The sequence below is a fragment of the Scaptodrosophila lebanonensis genome, unplaced genomic scaffold, assembly GCF_003285725.1.
Source record: "Scaptodrosophila lebanonensis strain 11010-0011.00,11010-0021.00 unplaced genomic scaffold, SlebRS2 tig00000024-arrow-pilon, whole genome shotgun sequence".
Lineage (NCBI taxonomy): Eukaryota > Metazoa > Arthropoda > Insecta > Diptera > Drosophilidae > Scaptodrosophila > Scaptodrosophila lebanonensis.
The window spans coordinates 1,913,976-1,939,531 of NW_022060538.1; the positions used below are offsets into that span (position 1 = coordinate 1,913,976).

Below are 25,556 nucleotides of genomic sequence, written 5' to 3' on the forward strand. Positions count from 1 at the left end.
CTATACCGCTAAGCTATATTCGCAGTCAAATGGATACTGGGTGGGTGGCTTTTTTAAACTTACTCGATTTCAGTAAGGCATTAGATTGTGTTAATCATGAAATAATGTGCAATAAACTTAATAGAATTTACTACTTCTCAAAAACGGCAACAACTTTCATGCTTCTTATTTGGTGTTGCTTAGGGATCCGTTCTTGGCCCATTATTGTTCAGCCTGTACGTGAATGACATCCCATCTGTCAGTCTAACAGTAAAGTCCACTTGTGTGCTGATGATGTGCCAATGTATTTTATTCGTCATGTTACTGAATTAAGTGAGTGTATATGACTGGGCTAAAAACAATGGGTTAAAACTCAATCCCCCTAGATCTAAATGCTTAGTAATTTATAAAAACCGCCGAAACACTTCTCACTTTAACTCCTATGTGATTAGAGATATTCCGATTGAGTATGTGGATCAAGCTAACAATAGAAGCTTGACGTGGTGCGTTAAAAGTTCTGAACTTGAAACCGATAGCTCAAAATCGATAAAATAGTGTCACTCGCTATGTTTCGGTTCAAGACGCTTTGATCAGGTAACCAGCTATACATACCAACTTTTTGACTTAAGCATCATGTCTTGGAGAAACTTTCGGGCTTAATCATTTTTACACAAATTGATAAATACTAAGGAGCCAGCATACCTGATTAAAAAATATCAGAAACGCGACACAATTTCGATGTAATCTAAAAAAATATTTGCAAAATTGGCAGTAATAAACTGACACGATGACATGCATAAAATATTTAATCATTTTATAATGTAAAACTAATAAATAATTTAGTATTAAGAAAATGCAAAATTTAATTTAGATTTTCTTTTTTCTTAAAATTTTTTTCCTTTAATGCCATTAAGAACAAATTCTTTTTTCTTTCTAATAATTCTTTGTTTACACACAAAAGTTTACAATTACATCAGAATCTGTGCCCCAACATTTTTTGACAGAAATTCAGGGCTCAGGAAAAATTTAAAAAAACCAAGTATACTGTTTTTCTTGGAATTTTTTAGAGATTTTAAAGTCTAAATAAAATTGTTTAAAAAAATTTAATTAATTAAATATAAAATTATTTAAACATGCATACATATTATGTATGTGTTTATGTATAATTTCACTGGAATAAATTTACTTTAGAATGCAATGGTTGCATCAGAAAAAAATGCAAACTCGTCCCTTCTCGGACTTAGGACAATCTAGATAGTAAATTTGGTTATTAAAGCTCTTAAACTTTCTGAGATCCTTGCGTTCATACAGACGGACATGGCTACTTGTCGACTTGTCTTGTCATGGACAGGCTCAGTCCCGCTTTTCGGGAATAGATATACATATGTACATACATATAAAATAATTTTTTAAAATTAATTTTTTATTTTTGTGGGAGGTACAGGGTTATTAAGAGTTCAGCTCGCTCAACCTAACCATTTTTACTCTTTAGTTTTATTTAGTTTATATTCTCTATTGTATTGTAATTATGCTTTTGCTTATCACTAATTTATTTCCATATTCAAATCAGTTTTATTTCACTCTGGCACATAAACTGTTTTTTATATACCCTGTACGCAAAGGGTAAAAGGGTATATTAGTTTTGTGTGAGTGAGCACACAGAAGGAGGCGTGGCAGAGCCCACAAAGTATATATATTCTTGATCAGGATGACAAGCTGAGTCGATATAGCCATGTCCGTCTGTCTGTATGAACGCAAGGATCTCAGAAAGTATAAGAGCTAGAATAACCAAACTTGTATCCAGATTCTCCTGAGCCCGAGAAAGGACGAGTTTGTTCATTTTTTCAGATGCACCCCCCCACTCCCCCCTATCTTCGATTTTCTATAACTCCCGTAATTCTTGGAATTTTGATGTAAATGTATATATGGAATATTTTATATTTAATTTAATTAATTACTATTTTTCTCTGGCACATAAACTATTTTTTTTATAAATATGGTTTGTAAAGAACGTTTTGTAAATTTGATAAGAAAGGATTTAACATTATTTGCATAACATACTCGTGAAGTTGGGCAAATTTGTATGCAAATTATGTGCCTATTATATTATGCTCTTATTTGTAATTATGCTCTTGCTTATCACTAATTTGTTTCCGTATGCAAAGCAGTACTATTTCTCTCTGGCACATAAACTATTTTTTTTATAAATATGGTTTGTAAAGAACGTTTTGTAAATTTGATAAGAATTGTGCTCTCTTTTGATTTAACATTATTTGCATAACATACTCGTGAAGTTGGACAAATTTGTATGCAAATTATGTGCCTGATTTATTATTTTTTATCCTCCATTCATTTCACTGCAGGCGTTGTCTTCGTGGAGTTTTTGTTCAGCTGTTTGTTGCAGCTGTTTTGAAATGATCCCCTCTGTCTCTGGCGCAGAAATGGCCACGGTATAGCGCCTATAAATGCTTGTCAGTCTGCAGTACTCCGACCAAAAGTTCGGTTGACTGAACGGTTGCTTGAATTTGCTGGCAAAGTGCACAAATAAGTGATTGGCTTGGGTCCGCACATTTTGGGAGTCCTGCTGGAGCTCAGCCAAATCATCAGCAGTGAGCTCGTCCTCTTCACTATAGGGAACTCTAAATCTGCAAAGCTGGCGAATGGTGTCCACGGCGTCGTAGTTGCGAATAAGTAGCAGCTGGCTTATAGGTAAATGCTGCAGCTCCAAGAAGGCTGCCTGCGCATTCAAATAGTTCTGGTCGGTTAGGGTCAGGCTGCTGCGCAGGCGATTGATCTGCTTAATAAATTGCGGCTCCACGTTGAGTGAGTCGCTTTGCTGCCGCACATGGTACACATAACTTAGGTCCAATTGCTCCTGACTGAGCGGCGATGGCTGATCGGGGATGGTGGGCGATGGCTGTGATGAAAGCACCAGCGACTCTTCTATGGGACTTAGAAGCTCCATAACGGCATCAATGATGCCTTCCTCCGTTACGCCGCGAATGCGCTCGGTAATGAAAACGGCTTCACGAAACTCCTCATAGTCGAGCGTTTCGCGGGTGATGAACTCCGACTTGGTATACTCATTATACGGCCAGATTTTACTGTAGCGAATCCGATGTCGGTCATTGGTCGACATGAATTGCACCAGGCTAGCGCGACTATGTTTAGCAATTATTTTAGCCGGCCAGGGTATGTAGCCACATTTCTTAGCAAACACTATATCTCCAATAGCCAAGGTTTCTATAGAAATATAAATAATATTGAAATAATCATTAGTTTTAAGGGTTATTATAAATATTGCAAAATCAAATATTTTTTAATTTTATTCATTCTCTCACAACAAAATGATTAATTTTGTGTAATACTTTTTAACTTTAACCAATAATTTTTTAAATACATATATTGCTTAAACGATGCCTTTTAGCCCGAAACTGGACTATAGGGGTTCGTCATGGCGCACTGTTTAAGGATATATATGTATGAAATTCACAACTTGAGTTTTATTTCAGATCATAAATAAATAAAACTTAAATAATAATCCTTATTTTATAAGTAATTTCTAAAGCATACATAAAAACTAGTGAAAGAATGAATAAAACTGTAGATTATGAAATCATGATGAATATGCATAGATAGCCCTAAAAGAAGGATATTGCTATAATCCTCGTTTTCTATCTATATCTATTTCTTGATGTTCATGTAATAATTGAACACTCGTTTCTCGTTTCAGCCTAACAATATTTAATCCTCAGCGGTAAGTAAGCATGTGAGGTTGAGTAAGTGTGTAGAGTTTTCGGTTTTGTATGCTCTCCTAAATTTTGTGAATTACTTTTAAACAGCTGTCTATTATACAAACATTCATTGCTTTTCGTAGTCTCTAATTTGATTTATTTATATCTTTAAACCCATTATCATATTGTTTCGTTTGTCATTGTAATGAAGCGAAGTACATTAAAATAATGGGCGCAGGAGGAAAGGGCGGGGGCTTGGGCTTGGATACTCGCTTGGAAATGGCTGTGAAAATTGAATTGTGAAGCAACCACAAAATGGACACTCAACTCATGGCGGCGGCCTCCATCGCGTATGCTCGGGTAAATAAAACACGTGCGCCGACGCTGAAGATTAATTGTTGGCACCGTCGTCCTTCATTACAACGCGTATATGCGTAGAGTACATGTGTAAATAAGGACACAACATTCCCGAGCAGCACTGTTGTTCTCGTATTTTTGGTGGTGCTGCACCACGTTGCGCCTGCTTTTTGGGTCATCATATTTAATTCAGGCATAAATTTTTGCACGCATATAAAAAGGCCAAGGCGAGGCAGGGCAAGGCGAAATAAAAAGAATTAATACGTTTCGGTTAATTTATATCGGGTAGGCTAGGCGGGCAACCAGCCAACCAGGCAGAGAGGCATGCAGGCAGGCAGGCAGCCAGCCAACACGACGAACCCACAGTGGAGCCATGAAAAATTGCCATGCCGAACCAATGAGCCACAAACGGCCGTGACGAACGGCACACACAGGCACGACGATGGCGATGACGATGACGATGATTATAATGATGATGATGATGACGATTGCGGCGGCTTTTGTCTCGCTTTTGTTGTGCTGGTCAGCCCGTTGGGGCCCTCATGCACACTCGTACCTAGGGATGGGCTGCCATTTTGCAGCCTTTGTTGCTATAATGGCGCCGGCAATTACGCGCGTAGGCGACCGTGCCACCTGTTTTTATTTCTTGCACACTCTCACAGCCATTCAGAGGCACACACACTCGCTTTTTAAATTTGTCATAATTTCCACACGCTTCCAGCGCAGGCCTGTTAATTAGACCCCTTCACTCACCAGCTGTTACAACCGTAGCCATTTCCAATGCACTTGCTGGTGGGTTGGTTGATTGGATGGATGGCCGTTTGCCGATCGCTGGTCCCGCTTTTTGCAATTGTACGATAACGATTACCTTACTTTGTCGAAATCTTGGACGAAACTAAGCTCGAGTCGGGGCGAAGCTGGCGACATTCGTCCGTCTGTCATAAATTGGAGAGTTGGAATTCTTTCGAATTTTTAAAGCTCCCTGCGTAAACAAACATTCGTAGAAGTGTTGTTTGTTTATCGATATGAGCGGCGTCAATTGGAGGTGTTTACGTGAAATGGCAAACTGTTCTTTTGTTTCCCAACAGCTCTGGTTACCTATAAAATGCAAACATAAACACAATTCGTGTTTGTTTTGAGGCTTTCGTGCGCAATTGAGTTACGAAGCGAGAGTTTAGTTCTAGAAGCTACAAATGCAAAATGACGAAAAATAGAATGACAGTTGATAATTATCAAATAGACCGATAACATGTATTGCCTCTATTCGATTTATTGGCTGACGAATTGGTTCTTGCATCCACATTTCACGAAGCGACACCTTTAGCAAAAAGCAATACAATCAGCAGAAGTTTTTTATATTGCAAGCTTGAAATTAGTAGTCAGTAGTAATGCGAATATTATGCTGTATGATCAGTCCACATTAGGAATAAAATAACAATAACAAATAACAACCTTTTAGAATAACACAAAAGTCTATCATAGTCGATGGTCATACATCTGCCTTAAATATTAAATTACTAGTTCCGATAAAGCTTCCGATTATTGTAAGGTTAAGGGTGAGCTTTTCACCGATCATTTCGCTGGCAGCTACATGATGTACTCATAAAGTGAATCGATTTCAAAAAAGTTTATGGTACCTAGAATGCCTTTTGTACTAATCAGCTGTATTCTAAGACAGAATTAACAGAATGTAACTTTCACAAACTCATAAAAGTTAAAATTTTTCGGTGTATGGATATCGGCAGTCAACACATCGATGAGCAAGTTGTAGCGGCAATTTTACAGTTGTTATCGTTATTGAAAAACTTGAAAATTGCTGCCGTGACCGCATTAGGAGAAGCAGTCACACACCAACCAGGGCTGCAAAAATATCGAGACCGGTCTCATTCGATACTACTCGTTGGTACACAGTTGAAACGGATATTTTAGATTTAAGAAAACATTTTATTATTAAATCATTTAGTGTGAATTATAATTTCTTAGGCCATTAAAAGCGAATTATATTACAGCCAGGGAAGGACCTCGTCGATGTGGTGTTGGGAACTGGGGCTTGAAATTCCAAATGTATATTCTTCTACCAAAATAAAAATAGAAAGTTAGTTTGTGTTTAAAGTTAAAACTCAAATAGTTCTGAACCGATAATTGCACAAAAATGTGCACAGTTTAATTGCATTTCTGGGTCGAGATGAATGTTTAAAGTGATTTCTAAAAAAACATAAATTGTTCATCAAATAAATTGGTTTTGAAGCTTTGCTATGCAAATGCCAGATAACATACATACATATATATGTATGTACATAGATACTAAGCGTATATAGTAAGGCAAACGAGGTAACATTCTAATTATTTCAAACAAGAAAGGAATGATATAGTCGATATACCCTGTACAAAAAGAATATATATATTTTAAAAGTTAATTGTAAAAAATTTAATTCAATAATTAAATGAAAATAAAAAAAATACTAACTCGTACTTGCTCAGGCATGGGATAATTTGGATACAAAGTTTGGTTATTCTAGCTTTAATACTTTCTTTACCTATATGTAAAGGGTATACAAATATTCTTTGAAGCTTTACTTATCGCATGCCACCGGACCATTTGGCATTGAAATAAATTTAAGTTGCAAAGACACTCCGAACACAGAGAAAAGCAAAATCACAAACTTGGATCTGGACTGGCAAGCACATACATATTACTGGCGACTTAATTTTTCTCGACAATAAACCCAGCCAACTAAACCCCGAATAAACTGAGAGGCAGCCACAAATGTTCCAAAACATGCCACAGTAACCACATAAATCAATGCCTGGACGAGTCCAAAAACAAATCAGGCACAAATCAGAGCACGCTGGACATCCACATCAACACCCATCATTGGCATGCGGGGACAGAAATAGCAAAATATTTGATTTGTGCTTATTTAATTCGAGTTTCGAAATGGACGACAGCCGACAGCCGACAGCCGACGGACGCTAAGAGCAGACCACAGAGAAAACATATCAAGGACTTTGGCTACTTTGGGCACAGGACGAGCACACGCACTGCATTGGGCTCGGTAAAATAGCTTGCCAAAGGCATAACAGTGCGAGATGAAGATGTCCAATTGTGTGCATATGGAGGTGGAGCTGGATGCGAATGAGAATGTGAATAGTAATGGGGGGATAGTACAGATAGGGATAGCGAGTACGACCCTGGGTCGAGTGCGTCATGCAGTTTTCAAGTGCTGTCAGCTGCACTCATGCAACATCGGCGCTGATGAATTTTGGGCTCCCAGACAAAGCGCTGCAGGATGACAAGTTGCATGGGATACCATTTCATGTTCAATTAGTGCAAGAGCTGGGCGGCGGGGGGCGTAGGGGCGGCATGGCGGTGAGTCGGGCCGGTGCGGGCCGGGGCGGGGGCGGCAAAGATGAGGCGATGCCGAAACTGATGCTGCAGTCGAACAGTGCAGCAAACCGAACTCTTGCGCTTTGTTCATCATATAAAATGCCTGCGAGTCTAATTAATTACTACACGATGGCAAGTAGGCTCGGCCAGGACATGCTCTGGCAAACTCTGCTCTCTGTCCTGTGTGCGAGTGTGTGTGTGTGTGTGTGGCTTGTGGTTAGCTGACATGGACATACGCACACACAATCACACAGTCACATTCATTTGGGCAAAGTACATATCAACAACATCATTATCAACGTTAGGCAACATCGCCGCCTCCGCCTCCGCCGACCACCTCCCCTCCATGCACCCCTTTTCGCATGTGGTTGTCGATACCTCTGCCTCTGCCTTGGCCTCTGCTGCCGCCGATGCTCTCGTGGCAACTTTGGCGCATTTCATGCGCAACCTAATGACAAAATATGTTGATACTCAAATGGATTTTGGTTAGCGGTTAAATATTTGCAAATGAATTTGCCCCGTGCTTTCCTGTGGGAGAAATGTACGGACGACTACACTATAATCAGCGCAAGCCTCCAGCTTCAGTTTCCACGCCCCTTTCCGCCCCTGTCCAACATAAAGTTTTACATACATATGTACATACATGTAGCTGAAGTAGCATTGCAAATTTATATGGAAAACAGCTGAAAAAGTAGAAAATTGTTGTCGCCAATTTGCATATTGAATTACATTCATTGTTGATGCTTGCACCCGCACCCGCACCCACTCTCCTTTGATGAGCCTCTACCCCAACGCCATCCGCCACCCGGCACCCCACTCCAACCAGCAATACAGTACAGCACAGAACAGCTTCAGTCGTTCGCGTCATATTTCAAACGCACATACATACATACATACATATGTATGTATGTATGTAGGTACATCCATACATGCGAGTACATACCACACATGTCACAAAAGGATTGAGCTGCACGAACAGCCCGTTCGTGCCTGTGGGTGTGGCACCTCAGTTGCTTATTTTTGACGCTTTTGAGGGACGCCAACAATGCTGGCAATTGGCAGCCGCTGTCAACGTCATGCAAAGGCAAATGCCATAAAGAATTCATCTACACAACAAAAGGGCGCATCGCCTTGTGAATTTTCAATAAATTACATATTTATTTTTATTTTTTAACTGATTTTCAATTCATTCACCCCAAGTTTTCTCTTTCTGCTGCCCGTTTCAAACGCTTATAGAGCTACGATATAAGACGAGCTTTGCCATTTAGCGATTCCCTATGCATTAAAACCCACTTTTAAGGTTCGACGTTCAAGTATTCGGGAATCAAATCTTGGCATATATGGTACTTAACAAATTCAAATCAAGATGCTTTTCATGCGTAAGAGTAGGGGAAATAAAAATTAATTATTTTGAATCCCAGCCAATTAAAAGCATTCACAACGTCAAAACGTCTAGTAGGGTTTTATTTTCTAGAAAAAAATCGAGTTTCAAGGAGCGATTAAAACTACTCGAACATTTAATCTGCTGGTTTCGAGGCGGCAATGTCGTGTCTAACATGGTCGCACCCGAGGGGTAATCGACAAATGTGTGTACTCTATAATGATGAGAGGAATCAACACAGACATTCCCGTTTGTTCGTCCTCCTATCCGTCAGCACACATTTAATCGGATAATATGTACTCCTGTATAGAATTTTTCCATCCTGCTGATGACTTCTAACAGCCGCGACGCGTCGTTGTTAGCTACTTGCATGGAAAAATATACTTTATGTACCCAATTGGCTATTCGTTTAAAACCAGCGGAAGTAGTGATGTAACTAAGTTTGAATAGAGGGGTTGCCAAAAAGGGAACGAAAGCGGGGCTTTAATATTGGGAAAAAGGGGTTACCAGTAAGAACTAATCAATGTCTGTTCGAAAATTGGCCAAACTAAATTAGAACCAGCCCTGCTATTATTGAAATAGTAAAGCGAAGACATGATTTAGAAAAACACACATACGAGTATAGTAGAATAAATGTATACAGATAAACTAGAAAACTATAAAGTCTTTAGTTTTATGATTCTGTGAAATGTAAATAATGATTCAAAAGCTAGCCTACAATAGGTTGAAAGGCTTAAGACAACAACTGAATTTGAAATATTTGTCGAGAAGATTTCTAGGCTAGTTAATTCTGCGGCAGACTTAAAGAAGAAAGAACAAGTGCCTAAGAAGGTAACAGAATTTAAAAGCAAAAAAAACTGACTTAATAAGAATAAGATGTTATATTTACATTATAATCAAAAAAAAATTTTTTTTTTCTTTAATTGTATTGCATTGAGTTGCAAAAACATCGAACATGTTTGAAATAATTTTTATTTTTACATTAAAGCGGAATATAAATATATTTTTTCATAAAAAACAAGAACATATTTAAAAACCAAAGAGTTAAGAGTAAATCAATATGTGCTGCCTTTGAATTAACTATTCTTTGAAAAGAACTGGATTTCATAAATTAGCAGGTTGGAGCTACAGTAGATATTATTCACAACTAATAACTAATTCACTTATTCAATTTTAAAAGTATCAGAGCTTATAATTCATTTGCATGAAGACATTTATATTTAATTGGCTTTCCTATTCAGATATGTAGGTATGTAAGAGTATGTACGAAGCGGCTCAAAAGTGTTCGAGTGCAGATAGTTTCTCTAACTGGCAATAATTCACTTGGAAAATAGTTAATTTTCCATTTTGGCCAATTTGTCGATGGACAAAAATGTTTGCAAGTGTTTCTCGCACATATCCGGCTCTACTGAGAAGCAGTTGAGGCTAGTCTAGAATTCCTAAAAACGATTTATATTCGAAATTTGTTCACTTGAGTTGGGCGGAGAAAATTGAATTTTTAACTTAATCTAGACACATACTGAGGCTGACTTACTCGTAATGGGTAACGAGTAATGCTTGTCGAGTTTTTGATGTTGTTGTTGGTTGTTGTCGTTGTTATTGTTGTTCTTGTTGTTCTTGTTGTTGTTTTTGGCAGTTGAGTTGTGCAATTTGGAGGTTCAGTTTTTATTTTGATGCTATAACACATTTTGTTGTTGCCGAAAGTTTTTGGGCGTACATTAATTAGAAGCTGCTATACACACACACACACACACACACACACACACACACACTGGCACACGCACACATGTTCGAGCGTTGAGAAGCGAGAAGGCGTGCTCGCAGACACGCACCAGCGCCTGAAAGTTGGCAATAGGAAAGTGCAACATGTACGCGCGCACAAAGTTTTCGGTTTGAGTTGTGCTTGAGTTCTCTTTTTTTATGTTTTTTTTGTGAATAAACCCAGCTAGTTTTGGACTCATATATAAGTGTGTACGGCTATATGTTTTCGGCAGCCAACTGGCGGGCAAGGTGCTTTTAATTAAGGCCGCCACCGTCATGCGTCTTGCACTTTTCCGTGGACCTAGTGGCAGCGACAAGAGCAAAAGGACTGCATCATTAGCAGTCGCATCGCCGACAACGAGGTGGCAACAACTTTTCAACGTAACGTTTTAATTTTGTCCAAAGCGTCGCCCAGCCAAGCGGCACGTGCAATTTGAGAGCGTAAACAAACATATGATGTGGGTCCAGGTTCATGTTGAGGTCCAGCTCCAGCTCCACTCCCCGTTGCCAGACACTGTCTGTTATAAATAACGCAATCTTCACGCACGTAACTCAAACGTATTGCTAATGGGTCAGGGCAAATAGTTGCTGGAGGGGCGGGCGAAGGTGGGCCGGAAGTGCGTCGCGTCTCATTTAGCGCACGTAGCAGAAAACGTAACAAATAATGGCGCCAAAATTATTGCGTTTCATTTAAATGAGCAGCAGCATGGGCTCTGCTGCTTCTGCTCCTGCTCCTGCTTCGGATGATGATGATGATGAGGATGGTAGCAAGTGGTCAGCATTATAGAAAAAAGGTACAACGGTACAATGGGAATGTGAATGAAATGCTTTATCAACCAACAGAGTACAGCTGCCTCCCTCTCTTCCTACCCCACGCACCACACACACACACACACACACACACACACACACACACACACACACAGAGAGACACACACCAAACGCCAGGTTGACTGATGAGGCTGCTTGGACGTGTGCAGCAGCATCGGGGGCCACAACAGCCACGTCGTGATATTTGTTGTTGTAATTGTTTTGTTTGTCGTAAATGCGAAGATAGATTGCAATTGTTACAGGCCATTACCAATGGAAATTACGCAGGCCTCAAACTCACGGGATGCGCACAAATTTCTGTCATTAAATTAAAAATAAACGACAATATTTTATGCGCCTATAAATATGCAACAAAAATGGCTTGTAGCGGAAAGTGAACAGCTGTTATTTATTTATGTAAGTATTTATGTGTGTTATTGTTGTTGCTGCTACTGCTGTTATTGTTATTCCTGCTGCGGACGCCGCACGCTTAATGTCTTCTTTATGCAAGAGACTTCCTCGTTGTCTCTCATTGTCTCCCATTGTCTCCATGCCCCCCACCCGCTCGCATTGCATACTTTTATGCGTTGGCACAGGTGCACAAGCCAGTAGAAAAGAAGAGTGTTTGTCGAGGCGTGTGCAAAATAAATGACCAGCAGGCCTCCTTCAGGATTTACTTACGAGCACATTTGGCCTAAACATGGGTAATAAATTTAGTTTAGACTGCAACTAAATTTATTTTATTGCAACTACAATATTTTGGTTGCCAAAAAATACTCACGAGCTACAACTATTTAGTCAGTTATTGGTAATAAACAAACAGACACAGGTAACATTTATAGATTTATTGGCAGATTAAGTGATCATTTATCCAATTCGAGTTATTATTATACAAACGACTTAAGCCACGTTCGGACACGCAGACAATTGGATTGCCGACAAGCACGTGCGAACGTGTCTGCACGCCAATTGTTTGCAGCGAACATCCTTTAATTTTCATTGTTATTCAATTAATTAATTTAATTTAATTTTGAAACTCATGGGAAGATTAATCTACGGACCAACAAATGGTGTTTCTTCTCTATTCTCAGCGAAAGAAAACTTTAATCTTCATTGATAAAAATGAATATTTCTAGGTACTAGTGAATATATCATATTCAAGTTCGGTTTGAGGTATAAACTCAACTTCCTACTTGGACAGACATCTACTAAATTTCATAAACGATTTGTGGGTTAGAAGCAATAATTAAAAAAATCGATTCATAGACCTGCCTTACTTGATAATCCACAAGAACTACTGCTATAGCTGATTAGTGGCAAGATTATTCTGAGTCGATATAAAATGCCTAATAAAAATAAAGTTGTTTCTTGCAATCGTACCAGCTCGTCTTGTTGTTGATAAAAATGTCCAGCAAATATTTGACTTCCCCTACATTTGAGTTATGTAGCATAAGTACATCATCGCCTTCTAGCATCATGGGTGCAGGCATTCCAAAAATGAGGTGTGATCCTTAGACAGAATGGTGCCAGAAGCCTTCCGATTTCTAGCTCTATAATTGTAGAACTTGCTGCAAGAATTTGGCGGTGCGTTCTTGTCGGCACCAACATAGGGCCCAAGGACCCACATCTAATACTTGGAATTCCCTGGCTATTTCCTTCCAATCACGTTTGTGTAATCAGCTGTACCAGCGATAGCTCAGACAAGGTAATCGTTATCAACTAGCCGTTCGCCTGTGACAGACTTATGAGAAATCAAGTCTGCTGCCGACTGTGTGAACATCCAGCACATGTTATTGACAGACGCTAAGCATAGAGTCTGCGTGTCAGAACGTAGCTTTAACCGTGCAAGTGCTAAGCACAACATGATTTATTAAACAGTTTACAGTTCTTGGTGAGTGTTGACTAATAGTTATGATAAATATCACATTTTCGACCAATTTCGCTCAAATCCTCAAGCGATTTTGACAAGGACTTGATTTATTGGTTTATGAATAAAAATATGCGCAAGTACACAGCCAAAAGAAATAAAGAAAATGCATCATGTGGCGCAAATCGAACCTACATCTGAATTTTTTATACATTGAATAAAAAATGATCTAAAATATCATCGCATTTATAGACACGTTCGAGGTCATTTGCACAAACCCGTAGGGTCCAGGATATAGAAGTTATTCTTCTATTTATTTCAGAGTAGAACAACTGTGTTATCAATAGTGAGAATTGGTATTTATTTACTAAACGCTGATGCTTTGTTAAGTAAAATTTCCAGCCTGGCATCCTCGAAAACCTTCGCCTCAGGCTGCTCCTCCTCCTCGCTGACAGCATCCCATTTCTGGGTCTCTGCCGTACCCCAAATCAGGTAGACAACATTGCCCGCGAAGAGCACCAGGGCGGCAATGCTGAACACCAGCTGCCACTCGCCGCGCTCCGTTTGTCGTTCCACGAGCACGCCCACCACCAGCGGCGTTATGAGCGCCACCACATTGGTGAAGGTGCTGAGAATGCCCGCCAGTATGCCGGCGTGGTTTGGCGATAAATCAATCGTGTTAAGCTCGCTGCCAATAGTCGCTGCACTACTCACGCCTACACTAAGCGTTACCAAGACTAGGGCCAGCGGCCTCTGGTCAGACTCAACGAACCCGAGGGCAATGAGGATGCAGGCGGGCGTCCACAGCGCAATGCTATTGAAACTCTTTCGAAGCGCTGTCAGACTTAGCCAGCGACACTGCAGGGCCAGGTCTGCGACGATCAAATAGACATAGCACATGGCCCACATCAGCAAAAAGGGCAGTGCGGAGTAGAGGGCGTTGCTCCTCATGTCCAGCTGGAGAACGCCTCTTAAATAGGCGGGCAGCTCCGCCTGCATTGTCGCCAGGCCCCAGGTGTCGGCGCAGCGCGCACACAGCAAGGCATAGAATGGCGCCGATCGGAAGATACACCGCCATGGAATCGGGAGGCGTCGCTGCTGCCGTTCACTGCGCTGCACATCCCCCACTATGAAGGAACGTTCCACCTCAGATATGCAGCGGGCGTTGCTGGCCCGATTGATGCCTAGGAGCAACCAGAGCAAGCACCAAACAAACCCCAAAATGGCCGACACATAGCTAATGCCAGGCCAGCCCAGCTGAGAGCTCGCCAACAGGCCTGCTGCATACATGGCCAGCACATTGCCGCAGTCGAAGCCTGTGTAGGCGAAAGCGCCCAACCGTGTGCGCTCCTTCAGAGGAGCCCAGTTAGCCAGGTGCTGGTGTACGCAGGGCAACGTCACGCCCTGACACAGACCCTGCAGCACTCGGATGAGGCAGTAGGCGCGCCAACCGGCCGCGTACACCCCATGAGGTGTTGCAGCACTTAGAAGCGCTGATCCGAGACTGCCCCATAGGAGCACCGTCTTGGCGCCGAAGCGCTTGCACAAGTAACCGCCGGGAAACTGAGTCAGAGTGGAGCCCCAGTAGAAGCTCGAGAGAATGTACGACTTTTGCGGCTCCGTCCAGTTGTAATGCTGCAAAAAAGTAACCATACATACATACATACATATATGAGTGTACAAATACATCTTAACTTTCTAACCAGCTATCGAAGGTAATTGAAAGGTATGCGGTATTTAGGTAGGTGCCTTGCTCTTAATTCTACATTCTATTTCTTTTTAAGGTGCATACTTCAGCGAAATGAGATATTGTGGTCGGCATTCTATCTTGTTTCAGTATTTTATACAAAAACTCTATACGTAGCATATCGTTTCGATGACAGCTATATAATGCTCTGACTTTATAGTAGAGGAAGTAGTAGCTCCTGGCTCAGTATTGTCCTGATAACTTTTCTTAGATTTTAACAATCCGCATGAGCTTTGGAATTGTTGAAGCAATGGAAATAAAATCGGACTAGGAGAGTTTAATTGCTGTGCCCTCAACCGATGATTGGAGTATAGACATGCCAAATAAATTTAATTCTCATTTTTTATATCGCGTTCCCGTAAGATAAAAATGGTATATCAGGTGTAATAGGCCCCATGAAGTATCTATATTCTTAATCGTCAGTTCGTCCGTCTGGATGAACGCCTGGATTTTGGAGACGTCTGATTCCACATTAACCAAACTTGGTATGTAAACTCTCCTTATCGCCAGGCAACACGAGTGCATTTAATTTTTATGGATTTTTGCACCCCTCCCTCCGCTTCAGAATTTCGTCAATACTGCCCATAGTTCCAAAGATACGAAAAGTAAGCTTTGTACACGAAATGCATAATAATCTACTCTTGCTTTCATTTGATCCAAATCAGTTAACTCTATGAATTCTTATTATTCTCTTCTTCTTTTTGCCTTCTTTATGCCCCGACTGTAGCGTTCTCTCTGGTTTTAACATTAGAAACATTTTCGGACACGGATTAGGATTCGGTAGGTGGAAGTAATATGTCTTGGCTAGCATTAGCATTACAAAGAAAATCTTAGAGAACCCTGCACCTGGTTGGGAGAAGCCAGTCTAACTAGTTGTATCTTGTTGGCCTGCAATTGAGATGACAACTGACTGAGCTAAAGGCGGGTCGAGATAATCAGAACACTAGCACTACTTAGTGTTACGATATATCATTATTTTCCACCAACTCTTAGAGTCGTTCCATGGCTTCTGATTATACTAACTGGTATTTGTCCACTGCTGGGGGTGGAATTTGTCATGGCCACCACTGCCACGCCCACATTGTATTGCAATATGGTGTTCACTGCCAGTCCGATGAAGAGAAGCGAAGCCTGCAAATGACGCTGGCCGAGGCAGGGAACTGGGGAGGCCGGGAAGCTAGATTAGTTCGGTTTGTTGTCATTCCTGTAGGCTTACCTTTTTGTTCCGCCCTAATTTCATTCATGGCCCTGTTGCTGCTGCTGCTGCTGCTGCTGTTACTGCTGCTGCTGCTGTTACTGCTGCTGCCGCCTCTTTGTTGTGGTCGCCCCACACTCTGCCCCACACAATTGAACAAATGAAGCCGTCGTCGTCGCCGCTAAAACCAAATCAGAATGCAGTAATTGTATTAAATAGTGTGTGGGAGCGTGTGTTTGCGCGGTCGTTGCTTGATAGTTTCACCCGATAACTTGCGTTGATAATTTGGCTTTGTCGCTGACGCGATTGTTAGTGTTGTTGCTGCTGCTGCTGATAGTTGCTGTAATTAGTGGTAACTGGCAAACGCTCGCGCTCGACATAATTGCCTCTGCCGCGAGTTAGCGGCAAATTGAGAGTTTGCGAACAAAACTGACACAAATATACTCGTAAGTGTTTGGGGAAATGTCACTCGAGTGGGAGTGGAAAGGAGCGCAATGAACAGTGGTTGAAAATAATTGAATGCCATGATTAGTTCACTAAATACGACACTAAAACGGCACTGGATAGTAGTCGAATGACGTTAAAACATTCAAAAGGCAAACAGTTCCATTGTGGTTTTCAAGAGAGAACGTTGAAGCCAAATGCAACGCAAAGGACCTCGTCAGAAAGGGTACCCGCGCACAAATGGTTTCTGATAAGCACAGAATCCTACGTTTGACTCTCTTAAAGCTTTTGACGGGAAAGGAGTCAACAAGTGTGCAAGGACAAAGCTGGACACGACAACTCAGCACACAGGAGAGGATCAACCTATCCACTGCAAAAGGACTACTAGCAGCTCACTGTCCTGCTGGCAGTCAAGCAGCTAGGCTTGTCATTCCGTTCAAATATAGAAGCTCAGAGGGGAAAAGGGAGGCCCTTTTTCTTACAAAATCCCGCAGAATAGTCGGAAATGAAGATGGGATTATTAAATGATACAAATATCACAGGATGGCTGAAGGGACTATAGTTAATTGAGCGTTTGAAGGAAACGATTGATTGAGAGAATGGCAACATATAATATAATAAATTTGAAGCTTTTTAAATAAAATTAAATCCGGAGTTAACTTGCAAAAGAATCAATTTCAAGCAGTATCTTACAATAGAAATGAGTGTTGGCCCTCGAAGTTGGCATCAAAAAAACCGCTATTTAGTCGCTATTTAGTCTCATTTTTACGTATTTTGCTAATTACTTTCTCAAAAGCTAAAACATATGTATTTTTAGGACAAATTTATGTTTTATAACCAAATATCACATTTTAAAACCAAAAGGGTCTCTAAGAGAAATGCAATTTTTTTTTGAAGAAGAGCAATTAATGCAATCATCTTGAGTTCGAATTTAATTTTGGAGAGGTCAGAGCTTTGTTTTTGCATAATAAAGAAAATGTGGCTAAAACTTTAAATATTTTGAAAAATCAGATAAGTATTTATGAAAAGCTATTTCGAAGGAGAGGGGCAGACCGCACAGACTACAAAGTAAGTAGGTTGAGAGAGACTTGTCTGTCTGTTTGTCTCAGCAGGACAGTGTAAGGGAAACAACAAACTTGGTAGCCAGGTTCTTCTAAGCCAAAAAGTTCGACAATTATATACTATTAGTGCTTCTGGGAGTATTTGTGCAAACCCGATGATGAAAAACGTGTGCAATTGAAATGTATATGGCTATATGTCTGTTCGTTTTATTTTAGTTAAATTAATTGAGCTCAAAAACATATCAGACATCATAAAAATAAATGATATGAATTGATATGATTGAAACTCCATTTAATTAAAAGTATAGGCAAGCAAGCAAGTATATGTAGATAATAAAAAGTGAACATTCAAGGATGGGCAAGGAGCTTGCAAAAAATACATTTTTTAATTCACTTTGTGTTGCCATCAATTTCAAATGCCCTTCATACCTGTATGTATCTACATAGGAGTATGTATGTAAAAGAGCTTATGTATTTCAAAATGCACAACGAAATATACTAAAATATTACACATACTGAGTACTCGCAATATATCAATAATTCAATCGTTTTTCTACGCAACTCGCTGAAAAATAATTTAAATGCTCAGCATTGTTGTTTTGTTTTCAGTTCATAAGCTACAGGTCGATTTTTTGTACCAGTTACAGAAATTAAATTCTAAAACTTTATCAATGCCTTCGTTTAATTATTGTAAAAGGAGTCATTTATTCCGTTTTGTGCATATCTCTAATTGTATTCATTAGGTAGCTTTGTGGTTTTTTGAAAAACGTAAAAGAAATGCGTCTCTGCAAAACCAAAGAATAAACTTCAAAGAGCGTCTTCTCTTTGGAACGAGATCCTTTTTTATTGAGTGGACTTGGTTCCGAAAAGTCGTTAAAAAGTTTTTGAAGCCAAAGAGGAATATAAGTACATTTTATTAACTCACAATCAATTTATTGTGTTTTATTCAGTAAAGTATTAAGGTATGTTTCTGTATTAATAATATCCATTATCCAGATACTTCTACCAACACATGAAAATTAGTTTATTTATTAAAAAAATTTAATCTCAGACCCTGGGGGGTTAAGATTCATTAGCCAGTCCGGCAAGCTATGTCCCGTCTCACAGCTTTTCCTTTTCCACACATGGCTGAAAAGGGTGAAAGGATGAAAAAACTCATAATAGGTTAGGCATAAAACCCGAAAAGGATTGTGCAATGCTTAATCAATGCAATGCTTTAACCAAAAGGGGAAGATAATTTTTTATTGTTCTGCAAGGAACTGAGAAACTAAGACGACGTAAAAGGAATGGAGAATCGAAATTACAGACAATCAGTTTGTGGAGATTGGTTTGATTTATATGTTTAAAATTTCATCTTTCATTTCAAAAATGCTTCTTTAAGTTATTTAAATTATTTGGTTGTGTGGAGAAACCTCATTCAAGGGTTCATATAAATAGGTAATCCTCTTCGTTGATTAAATAAAACCAAACTTAAGGTAATGTGTTAGCTGCGGAACCTGTGGCTGTTCTGCCATTGCCTTGGCTGGAGCTTCGATTCAGCTCAGTTGTTTGTTATTTTAGAAATTGGCAATGTCTATTTGTCTACAAGTATGTGTGTAGGTGTGTGTGTGCTCATGGGTTGCGAGCCTAGTGGCTCTAGTGGGCGGAAATGTTGTCGATAATATCAACGAAATAATCAAATTTGCTCAGCATTTGCTATTGTCTTTGTGCAGTTAAGCAGATACTTTTAGGCGTCAAACAAATACACTCCCGACCAGTAAAATAGTCCCAATAATTCCAAATGAACCATTTTTATACCCTGTACCCAAAGGGTATATTCGTTTTGTGCGAGAGTGTACATGCAACAAGCAAAAGGAGGCGTGGCAGACCCCACAAGGTTGATACTTATATTCTTGATCAGCATGACAAGACGAGTACGAGTCGATATAGCCATGTCCGTCTGTCCATCTGTCTGCCCATCTCAGAAAGTATAAGAGCTAGAATAACCAAACTTGGTCTCCAGATTCTCCTAAGCCCAAGAATGGACAAGTTTGTTTATTTCTTCAGATGCACCCCCACTCGATCGCTATTAATGATTTTCTATAACTCACCTACTTCTTGGAACTTTTAACTTAAATTGTAATTACATCGAAGTAGTGATTATGTGCCCGTATGTCAAGTTTCATGAGGATAGCTCAATTATGAAAAAAGTTATACCGAATGTAAATGTAATCTCTGCCCAAGCTCTGCCCGTAGCTGTTGTTGTTGTTTGTTGACTTCATTCTGTACTGCACCCAAATGTCTCCACTTATGTATTGGAAATTTTTTTGTTAATTTAATTAAATTTTTTAAAATGTATTTTAAAAATATTTTTTCTTATTTTTGGGAGTGGGAACAGGTTATTAAAGAATTGAGCCCTCTCGACTCTAGGAGGAATGCTAGAGTTTGTAGTCCAATAAAAATATTTTATTGGCTAGCACTTAAGTTTTAAATCTGAGATAATATAAAATCTTCTTAATTTATTTCCAATAAATTTTCAACTTTTGCCTTCTCCCCTATTTAGACCCAGATTTGAACGAATTTTCATTCACATTCACAATGTCTCAAAAATTGATAAAATTTAATGAAAAACACAGACCCCAGACCGACTGAATTTTCGCGTAACTTTGAAAGTTATGGTGAGTCTATTCGATTGATCGGTAGTGTATATTTGTACATATGGCATGTTTATCTATATGCGAGCTGCATGTGTTGTTTACACTTGTACAAGTATTAGTTCCCGATGCTTTTTCAATTGTTTTAAACTTTTCGCAACAATGCGAAATAAAGATGCATACGTACACATGCATACATACGTATGTATGTTTGTACGAGTATGTGTGTCGATGAGTGCCCCGGGTAGGGGTTGAGGTCGGACATTGCATGGCTCTGGCTGGCAAGTAGGCGTCCGTAGCCCACCGGTGCATAGAAAACACAATCAACGCCACATTTGAGAACATTTTCGGGCCCATGCAAATATTTGCACATTGGCACAGCATTTTTGTTTGCATTTTAGTGCAAATTTTACAAATAACTCGGTCCGATGGGCTCAGCACAGCCGCACACAGAGGTTGTCAGCTTCCTTCTACCAGGCCATATCGGAGCTTGTAAGCAGCTTTTACGAACACAACTAATGAGCAGCTGGGAATCCAGCGTTTCGCAATTGCATGTACTTTGTTGTTAAGGTTTCCAGCGATATTATAGCAACGAGAAATATTCCAGTAAAATTGGAATAAACTACAAATGCTATTTACTTGTACATATATGCAGTGGAAACTATTCACTTTAGTTAAGAACCTACTGGTGATGAGCAGTTATAAAGCAAAAGCTGGCACAAAAGTAGATTTCATTGTTGGAGCAACTAACCACATAACATATTATGAAAAGAGCGCAAAATAATAGCAGAGGGGCTCAAATCAAGGCAGAAATATGTACATAGGTATACCCTAATATTCCGAAAAATGTGAAATTATCAACTAATATTGGAACCAACGTTTAATTAAAATGCATTTGCAGCTTAAGAGCGTTTTCTTTTTGTGTCTATTTAGTAAACACTTCTAAGCTCATGTTCATAGAAGTCGAGGCCAGATGCTAGTTTTTTCTGGGCTGGGCAATCATGAAAATACAAATGTATTCAAGAGTTGCTGGAAAGTGACCGACAATTGGACCCTTCCGTAAGATATTTCGCAAATTGTTTCATTATTTCTGGAAATAACATAAGCTTAAGTTAAACTTCCGCGAAACACGATCTTAGTATTATTCAAGGGTGCCACAGGAATCTCTAGAGATTTCGGCTAGGGTTGATGTTGAAATATCTAGAGCTTTCATTTTTTCGAGCTTCCCCTTTAAGCCAGCTGTCAGTAACAGTTGACTGACTGTAAAGTAGGCTAACAGACTCGTTAGAGTTACCAGCGCACGAAACTAAGCCGTATTTCATTTTAAATTAGCTACATAGCTTAAAATATTATTCACGATTTCCACAAAAAATTAAACGGCACTTGCTTAATAAATAATAAAAGCATCAATATATATTTACGGTGACACAAAATTTTCGCCAAGTTTTTTTAATTAATACACAATCATACACAATTCGTATTTGAAATCAGAAGTGCGTCAAAAATATATTTTATTTTTGACTTTCGTTTAACAAAATAAGACTTAATTGAGCAAAATGTGATGTTCGAAAAAAGTAATTTTGTATTTGGGCCAAGTTGGAATCTCTATTGCTCGGTTGTTTTGGAAGCTGTATGTGAATGCTAGTGTTTTAACTAGGGGCTTAGTAATTTGCTAATTTAATAATATTTTCATAGCATATGCAAAATATTTTTGATGCAGATTGCACAGAAAAACTATAAAGTTTATATTCCAATGATTATTTATATTTCGAAAAATGCCTTTGTTAGAAGGGATGTCAGAAGGGATTTCTGAAGCACCCCTGATTATGATTTTTCAAATTAAACGAGTCGAGTTCTTAAACATTGTATACTATACTACCAGAAATCGATTTTAATAATGTTCTCCATAGATTTTGAGAAATGCGATTTTTAGAACTAAACTCGAAAAGATGCAGGGGTTGTAAAAGGACATGTTTTCAGCGATTATTTTCGATTTCACCAAATGTTTTGATATTTGATGTTACGAAGTAAATTTGGGTTCTACTCAAAACATCGGTGTCTCAGAGATAAAAAGTTTTCAGTAAATTACGAAAAACTCTACACAAAATAAATCAAAGCGTACACACATAAGGCATCTTTTTGCAAAATTTGGTGCCGCTAGCTTTTATAATCTCTGAGATTCGGGTCTTCATACAGACAGACAGACGGACATAGACCGACTCGTCTGGTCATGCTGATCGAGAATACATACATATACTTTGTGGGGTTTGCCATGCCTCCTTCTGCCTGTTACATTTTTCAGCTCTCGCAAACCTAATACAAAACCTGAACATTTCATGTACAGAGCATAAAAAGTTTCAAACTTGTATGAGAAATGGTTTAATTCGTATCTTCTTCTTATCTGGACTCACATCACTGATGTACATACAGGTGCAGAGGAGTAATGTTACTTTCAATTTCAGGCATATAGGCCGAAACATGTACACCTCCTCCTCCGTGCCGAAATGTGGGAATAAGATGATTCTTTTGAAGCGGATTATTCGGCTTACGCCATTCCCGCTTCATTCCGTCGGACCCATAGGTATTATGGGCCGTCTTCAAAAACATATCGTCCCACCATGAGATTGGTTTCAGAACGAGATCCTTGGCAAGTTGAAGTGGACATAAGCGGCTTCCTAAAGGTTGTCGACCATTGAAATCGTGTTTCTCCACTACTCGGATCAGAGTTTCTGCAGAGGATTTTTTGACCAGTTCATCCTCTAATTTTTATGGCCAACTTGGGGCTGATAGCATGGGGCTTTCTTTAATTTTTCGTACTATACGGCGCTAATCCGAGTCCGTAAAAATTAGTGGTTACCCGAATCTCACGTTCGATGATGCTCTGCACTGTACTAGGAATCAGATCTACGAGGCCCGCTATTTTCCGTTGGCTAATGCCTTCTTTATAATGCAGGAGCACCAATAAACGCCCCAATCAGCCACCCATTCTTAAAAATGCTAAAATATTTATATTGAATTGGGAAAAAACGGAAAATTTGTGGAAATAAATTAGTTAACGAATAGTCAATTACAATGGAAGAAGAAGAACTCGATTTGGCTAGCCATTCGACCATCCGAAAAAAGCTGTGACCTTTTTCTTGGTTGCAATATGAATAGTTTCTGGTTTGTTGCAAAATAAAGCAATGCTCGAAATGAACTCAGCATGTTAAACATATTTTAAGTAAATAGCTACAAATCTACATTCACCAAATTTTGTTATAACAAAGCGTTTACTTGCTACGGCGTTTTAAAGATTTGCACAACGCCTGCTCGAAACAAGCTGTGACTCACTGTACGTGTATATATATATGTATACTTTATGGGGCCTTAATATACCCTTTTTCCCCTTGGGGGTAACAAAATGCATACTAATTACTTGTTAATAAAACTATCCTAAAATTGTTCAGTTCTTCAATTCCCTCTCACTCTCTAACTGAGAAAGGTGAAACAATCGTACAAGTGGCTAAGAATTTCGCTCACAGCTGTGTCAAAAAAGTAATACTAAGTGGTTATTATTCAATGCACCCTTCTTGTACGGATTCTTCTGCAGCTTATTTAATGCTAATAATCTACAGGGTGCAGTCAGATGCGACAAAAATCAGGGGAAATTCTAAATAGTAGCGCATATATTTGCTTAAGAAAATCGAATTCATTTAGTCGCCCACATGCGTCGATACATAATTCCCCGAATTGGCTTGCATTTATTAACTACAAATAGAACAACAACAACATCAAGAACAAGAACAACTACAACAAATACAGACAGAGAGCGGCAGAAAAGGTAGTTCATATTGTTTTGTTTTTATTTAATTTAAAATTAAAATACGAGCAGTTGGCTGGCTGCCTCGCGAATCCGTTGGCAGCGGGCGAGTCGATTCAGGAATTTGGCAATGGCATGTGGTTTAACGAATGGGCATGGGCCTGTATTGGCCATACATGCTTTTTATACATATGTACATGCATTCATACTATACTTTATAAAACGCATTGGGGATGAAGTTCTTTGTTGATGCAAATATTTCACAAATTTTTCATCTTTTCTTGAGGCGATGCGCGACTCGCCGCGGTTTTGATTTACACTTTGTTGTATTTGTATTTTTATTTGTTTTTATGGATTCAACTCGGGTCTGCTTTTAGAGCCAATTAAATGCACTATATGCAACGAATTGGTTTGTGCGACGCGCGATTCTCGATTCTGATATATTTCATTTACAACCCAGCGGGCTCACTTCGCGTGCGATTTGCTCAGCAGCGCTTTGTTTTTGCGAATAATTTATACAAATTGGTTCGCAATCAATTTAATTCTCGCCTTAAAGCTTACATAGTGGTAGCAGAGTGAGTCACGCGTGAGTCATCGATGCAGTGCCAAACGTGTTGAGCATTTGATTTGACATTGAAATTTACGAACAGAAACAAATTTGAAAGCAACCTAAAATGAGAATGCCTTAGTGGGGAGTATTTGAAATATATACAATTGGAACAATTAATAAAATTTTGCTTGATGGCTTTAAAATAAACTGATCTGATCGCTGATATTCCATTCCATTTCAGGAATGCCTAAGCGTTTCAGAAGTTTGAAAAGTAACGCATTCTTTGTGCACGGTATCAAGCTCACTGCTACGTAATACATTCGCTATAAATATTTCCCTAAGTTTGTATTGCCCGACCGCAAGGTGGTGTTATGTTCCACTGTGGTGAGTAGAACGATCTTGAGGTGAGTAATGCAAATGGCTTATGTGTGACCGCAGCATTGTATAGCAAGAATAGAGTGGCCAGACAACCAGCGATCAGCTGTTTTCTGTTTGAATTTGTTAAATTGCACTGTTGTTAATTTCTTTAATTGACAACAAAACGATAACTAGGAGCAGCATTATTTACATTGAAGCGCAAACACACTGCATGAGCTGTGCAAATCTTCTCCAATGCGTTTGTCTTAAAAAATACTTAAATTCGAGTACTAAAAAGAGAGTAATGTGCGCATTCCGGGCCGGGCGGGCACATGCGGATCGACACCAAGCAGCCAAAATCAGTTTTCGTTTAGTTGCCAACCAGATCGCGTGTGAGTGTGGCGAACGCAGCGCTCACCAATTTTAGTTCGGCAGACGTCGGCGTCGTGTTTTCAATTGAATTTGTTTAAATAAACAAACAAAACGCAATCAA

General features: G+C 39.4%; 2 protein-coding genes across 3 annotated transcripts; both read right to left on the reverse strand.

Annotated features, from left to right (window-relative positions):
* Positions 1–2,235: 2,235 nt before the first annotated feature.
* LOC115621607 lies at positions 2,236–5,009 on the reverse strand. 2 transcript variants are annotated; one of them, XM_030515299.1, is made up of 2 exons: positions 4,824–5,009; positions 2,236–3,222 (listed from the first exon to the last, which is right to left on the reverse strand). In XM_030515299.1, the coding sequence occupies exons 1-2, from the start codon at positions 4,843–4,845 to the stop codon at positions 2,318–2,320; spliced, it is 927 nt and encodes a 308-aa protein (XP_030371159.1). In that variant the 5' UTR covers positions 4,846–5,009; the 3' UTR covers positions 2,236–2,317. The 2 variants fall into 2 exon arrangements, 1 of the variants encoding a protein (XP_030371159.1); XR_003995279.1 differs by lacking the exon at positions 2,236–3,222 and adding an exon at positions 4,130–4,233 and having other exon boundaries at positions 4,824–4,870.
* An 8,605-nt stretch (positions 5,010–13,614) lies between these two features.
* On the reverse strand, positions 13,615–17,416 carry LOC115620870 (putative inorganic phosphate cotransporter). Its single transcript, XM_030514343.1, has 3 exons — positions 16,241–17,416; positions 16,048–16,184; positions 13,615–14,912 (listed from the first exon to the last, which is right to left on the reverse strand). The coding sequence occupies exons 1-3, from the start codon at positions 16,266–16,268 to the stop codon at positions 13,638–13,640; spliced, it is 1,440 nt and encodes a 479-aa protein (XP_030370203.1). The 5' UTR covers positions 16,269–17,416; the 3' UTR covers positions 13,615–13,637.
* Between the last annotated feature and the right edge of the window lie 8,140 nt (positions 17,417–25,556).